Source organism: Notolepis coatsorum, assembly GCF_963971535.1.
Source record: "Notolepis coatsorum genome assembly, chromosome: 11".
Taxonomy (NCBI): Eukaryota; Metazoa; Chordata; class Actinopteri; order Aulopiformes; family Paralepididae; genus Notolepis; species Notolepis coatsorum.
In genome coordinates, this window is record NC_140175.1 from 85,375,225 (window position 1) to 85,381,224 (window position 6,000).

At 41.0% G+C, this 6,000-nt stretch overlaps 1 protein-coding gene across 1 annotated transcript in view; it reads left to right on the forward strand.

Annotated features, from left to right (window-relative positions):
- The window catches only part of rabl6a (RAB, member RAS oncogene family-like 6a), a 49,855-nt gene extending 47,853 nt beyond the window's left edge, over positions 1–2,002 (forward strand). The window contains exon 16 of the mRNA XM_084324732.1: positions 879–2,002. Coding sequence (XP_084180858.1) covers positions 879–1,076 — 198 coding nt within the window. The 3' untranslated portion in view covers positions 1,077–2,002. The remainder of the gene's footprint in view (positions 1–878) is intronic.
- Positions 2,003–6,000: the final 3,998 nt, after the last annotated feature.

Below are 6,000 nucleotides of genomic sequence, written 5' to 3' on the forward strand. Positions count from 1 at the left end.
ATTCTAGAAGTACGTCCAGTTGAAATTTTTCATCTCGCGCCGATCGCTACCAAACTGTATTTCATCATCAATATAATGCATTTAGGGCTATAAATCACGTTCTGAAGAAAGCTGCAGAAAACGATAAAAACATACTTATACTTTAGACCATATTTTAGTATGAATATGTGAATGAAAAAGTTTAACGTTGCTACACCCTGAACAATACATATAGGACATTGAATGGGCCATAATAATGGCAATGTAGCAATAGAATTTAAAAAGTTATAGCCCTGCAAAGAAGGGGAACTTCTCCATAGACAAATAGAGCTGGCGAGGGATGGTAAATTATGAATTTATCCCATGGCGATCAAAGTGTTAAAAAAATGTTTATATTGTTTTGTCTAAACAAAAAAAATCTATATTTTCCCTTGTTTTTACCGGCAATTACACTGTGTAGTTCATTGAGAGGGGACCCTGTTGACTGTTACACCGCTGAACAGCATGCTGGGTACAGCTCGCTAGCTAGCCAGGTAGCATAACAGTCTTAACAGCTGGGAGAACAGAAAAGAAAGATGAAGAAAGAGAGACTGGAGATGTTACATTGTAGCAATGTTTTGTACATTTGCCATGTTTCACTAAGCTCACACATTTCAAGCATCAGTGCTGTAACGTTCAGAATGAATGCTTTTATTCCCGGAAAGAACACTAGCATGGGCCACTGTTATTATTATTATTATTATTATTATTATTAGCTGTTATCAATGACAGCAGCCAGCCAGCTCGCTTGTTTCATTACCTCACGTTCACTATGTAAAAACTAAATCATGTTAACGTGACAATCGAATAGCAATTTAGTGAGTTTTGCCCATCCCTACCCCCCCCCCTCCCCTCCCCAGGAGGACGAGAAAAGCAGCAAAAAGCGGCACAAACCGAAGAAGAAAGAAAAAGAGGAGTCTGGGACCGGGGACGAGAAAGAGAAGAAGAAGAGGAAGCCGAGGGCCAAGAGGTCCAGCCACTTGGACGACCTGGAGTCCTTCCTGGGGGGCGGGGCCAGCTCTGTGAAAGGTGAGGGCGGGGACTACGAGGAGCTTTAAGAACCGTCCAATCAGGGATTTTTAAGTCTTTGCGCCGATCTCATGTCAGAATGACCCGACGACTGCGAGAGTAGGGACTCCTCATCTCTCCACTCCTCCTCCGATTACATCGTGGTGCCTATACGCTTTGGTTTTCAACATTTGTGGTTTACTTTAATTGTTTTAGCGTTTTTCCTCTTAACACTGAACACAACACACTACCTTCACACAGACGACAGTACATCCAAAAGCAGCTGTAGCAGGTATTTGGGAGGAGGGTGGGGTTAGGGGGGGTAGTGGGTGGAGGCTGTGGAAAGGGAACAGGAAGGGGTTTTCATCGTCTTGTCACATTACTCTTGGATGCATGTGTGGCTGGATTGAATGAACTGTTACCACTCACTCACTCCACCACGTCTTGTCCAATAACATACAGTGTGAGTGACGGGAAGAAGCCGCTAGCCGCTAAGGCAAAAGCTGCTACGTGCAATTCCCTGTGTTTAAAAAGAATACGACGCGTGATCATTCCATTCAGTCTTTCTTCTGGATTCAGTTTCCATGATATCCATCGTTAAAAGGCAAACCCTGACGTTTAGAATTGTTGTTTGTTATTGTTCAAGTTTCAGCATTTGCCCTTCTGCTACCCTAAGGGCGTTGTTAGCTTTCCCTATCCAAACCAATGAGTAGAGCCATACGCGAGCTAGCTCATTAGCATTAGCTAGCTGTACCTTGGATTTGGCTTAGATGTAGAAACAATGCTAGCTAACTGTTTTTTTTGTTAAATGAAGCGCCAGTGCAGAAATATTTTCATCACAACTACTGTAGCTGGTGAAGAAAAATAGCAAAAACTAAAATTCTAAATGTCACAGTAGGCCTTTCAAAAAGTCATGGAAGGTTTAATTCGGGCCTGGGTGCCCCCATGTTTGTGAAACCACTTTAAAGGGGAACATAGGCCATGCCCGTTCGGAGCGTGTGCTTGTTCGGAGCGTGTTCTCGTTCGGAGCGTGTGCTCGTTCGGAGCGTGTGCTCGTTCGGAGCGTGTGCTCGTTCGCAGCGTGTGCTCGTTCGGAGCGTGTGCTCGTTCGCAGCGTGTGCTCGTTCGGAGCGTGTGCTCGTTCGCAGCGTGTGCTCGTTCGCAGCGTGTGCTCGTTCGGAGCGTGTGCTCGTTCGCAGCGTGTGCTCGTTCGGAGCGTGTGCTCGTTCGCAGCGTGTGCTCGTTCGGAGCGTGTGCTCGTTCGCAGCGTGTGCTCGTTTGGAGCGTGTGCTCGTTCGGAGCGTGTGCTCATTCGGAGCGTGTGCTCGTTCGGAGCGTGTGCTCGTTTGGAGCGTGTGCTCGTTCGGAGCGTGTGCTCATTCGGAGGGGGCCAATTGCTTAGCTCGCAGTATTGTTGCTTGCAGCCTTGTAGCTTTGTGGTATGTCTGCAGCTTTGTAGAGACCTGCCACATGACTGCTTACAGCGTTGTGGAGCCCTGTCGTATGGCCGCTTGCAACCAAACGTAATGTTTGTTGTTATAGCGCCACCATCTGGCCAAATGCCACCAAATTCGACACTGCACTCCCTTGGGTCCTCAGCAATACACGTGGAGTCGATGGGATGAGCGGTTCTAGAGATATGCGAAGGACAGACACTCGCACACGAAATGAGATTCTATCCTTTATAGTTAGATGTATTATTTAGGGGATAGTGTAACATGTAACATGTCAGAAGAAAGCCTGCAATGTACTCATGCATGAAGTATGCTCTACCCTTTCAAGCGCCTTCTCTATCAATGCACAGGCATGACTACATTTCAGACTTTTTTCTAACATGTGGTACTACCCCCCCTAAATAATATACATTTTCAAAAGATGGCCATTGTTCCCTTTTAAGGAATCTGTGATTATGTGTGTTTTTTATGTTTATTTGTCATGTTTGGCACAGTTTTAGTAAAGTTAGTTAAGCTTTTATTTATTTCTGTTTTGTGATAATTGATTCAAAGAGTCTGTTCGTGGAAAAAATAATTGTTCATTGATTTAATTACTTTTGGTTTGATATCAATGCCTTAAGAAAAGTTTTACTTAAACACTGCAAATCTTGTTCTAAAGAAGCCTTTTGTAATCGCAAGACAACTTGTGTATTTTTCCAACATGATAGCGAAAGATACTTAGGGCAAGATTGTTTTTTTCCTTCAAGCTGCTGTTATGTATTATACTGTATGTATTCTGTAATTTGCTGATTGTGCAATATGATTTCATATTTTGAAGTATTTCTGTTATGGTAAATGTGGATATACGCAGATTTTGCACATTTCCCCCGATATATACACATTCCCCCTCAAGTTGGTAAATGTGAGATTGCTGAGGCCAATGCTGTGTTAATAAGGCTCTGATACAGTGAACACTTGATGGTTTATATCCTAATCTGATTAAATTCTCCACATCTTACACACGTTTGTTTATGTCCTCGCCTTAACTCTAACTTTACCCTCACTGGAGCTGTCATGCCTCAAATAGAGGTCACTTACTAAAATACAGCCAATATTTGGTGGTTGGTATCCTATCCTAACATATCTGTTTCAAATGTTCGTCAAAAACGAAATGCTAAATTCATCCGAAATTCCAATGGCACTCGCCATGCCATGGATGCAGTGGTGGAGGAAGTACACAGTTTGACGTTGAATGTACTTAAGTATCAAAAGTAAAAGTATGCATTCTACATGCTGCTCTGATTACATCCACTTGAAGTTGTCAGGCATCAAATTTGAAAGTACATAATCTTCATACATTTTGCCATGTTTTCTATGCAAAATCCATTTCTTCAAAGTAACTAGTAATTGATGGGTTCAGATGAATGTAGTGGAGTAAAAGTACAAAGTTCCCTTAAAATGAAAATACTCAAGTACAGTACAAGTACCTCAGAGTTGAGCTTAAGTACAGTACTTGAGTAAAAACACTTAAATGGTTACTTTCCACCGCTGCATGGATGTGCGCATGGGAGTTAATTAACACAATCCTTGCATTGGCTGTGGTGCATTTCCCTCTCAAATGTACCAACCTGACAGGGATGTACATACATATATATACCAGGACATGTGCAAAATCTCAGTTTTCCAAAATTGACTAAGATTTCTACATACCAAAACCAGATGGCATGATTTTATCATTGTATTCCATCATCAACATCTCATTCATATCTGCATATCATCCTATTGTTTAATTCGGATTATAGATATCACTTCATTCTCAAGCACCGTAGAGAGGTTTTGTTATTTGGGTGCCCACTTGCTTTTGACTTGTCCAGGAAAACAGCCCCAAGAAACAGGCCATCAACCAAATCTCATCTTTGATGGGAAATCATCATTTTAGGATTTTCCAGGGAGTATATAGACGGTAAGATAAATCTTGTCCACGAAACCAGCCCTAGTGTGAAGAAATGTTCTTTATGCCTCATATGGGGTTTTTAATATGAGTGGAACTGGATGGACATCTTATACCTAAACTAATGAGTTGCCCTTTCTGCCTCAATAACCTGGGTTTGAGTGTCGAAGTAGGCGGACCACAAATCCTGTATTCATCTCCAATTCTGTGACACCTACAGATCAATCGTAACATACCTATAACCAGGTGTCCTTTATGTACATGAACTTGGTTGCTACATTTGATTTGGGCATCTGGTAGAGAACTCAACAAAGGCTTAGATTGGTTCCTAGGATGTAGTTTGATATGTCTCTTCTCCAGGCATGCTGTGGTAGTGTCCTGGCCAACGAGCAAAAAGGAAGGACAAATGTAGCCCCTTTTGCTGCACAATATGGCAGGTTTCTGTTGAAGAAAAATAAGCTAAAATGTCCAATTAAAAGTACACATCATAGTACTGGTTGGATGTTTTGAGCTCATTCATCCCATACTGCTGTTTGAAGCTGGCACCTGTTTTCTGCAATGTGTGGATGTACTATTGCAACTAGCTGAATATAACCAAGACTTCTACAGTCCTGAAGATGTTTACAACAAAGACATGGTCTTGAATACTCACTCCACTCCGGGTTGCAGTCGTACATTAGAGTCGAAAATGAAAATGTCAAGAATGTATTAAGATTGACCGTATTTTGAATACACATTGTGACCATTCCCTATTTTATTTAACCTATTTTTGAAACATCAAGATATACAGTATGTGGACGTTGTACAAATAACGTTTTCAATATATTCATATATATAAACAAATATATACATGATATTAGGCTATTTGTTTATGGACTTGTAATGCATATTTTGTCATGCATCAATCTACTTTTTTACCCCCCCCCCCTCTTGTGTTATTGGAGAAGGCACTGAACTGTCAGCAGCGAAACACTTTAAAAAAAACTATATATATTATACTGTATTGAATTAGTACCTAGAACCTACAGTAACTCAATGTCTACTGTACATTCACCACACCTCTTTGGAATGTCCTAGTAATGAGAATCTTATATAATGATTATTTTTGCCTAACCAATGTCTGTGGAGCTGGGCCCTAGATTATTTTCCATTAAATAAATTCTGGTCTAATAACTTAAAGGGGAACTATTTTACTATTTCTTTCACTATTTGGGCACTTTTACACAATTCCTATGAGTCTATGGAACACCTCTGTAATATATATATTTTTTTTATTCATTGTTTTGTATTTCTAATCAAGTCCTCAAAAACAGCATTTTTCTACCTCAAGATCTCGAGCTGTTTTGAGCCTGGGCTCCTAAACCACTGCGCAGCACCGTCGTGTTCACCTGAACATTAACATGCAGCAGTGACTATATGACATCACATATAGGGCACATTTTCAAACGACTCAGTTCAGTGAGGGTGAATATTGTGAGAGGAGAATTGGAAGAATGCGCCAATATGAGAATTTTGAGACATAGATCATATTAATATAAGTTCACATAGCTAGGAAACAATGCTAAACACTCAAAAAGGCCATTTATAAGA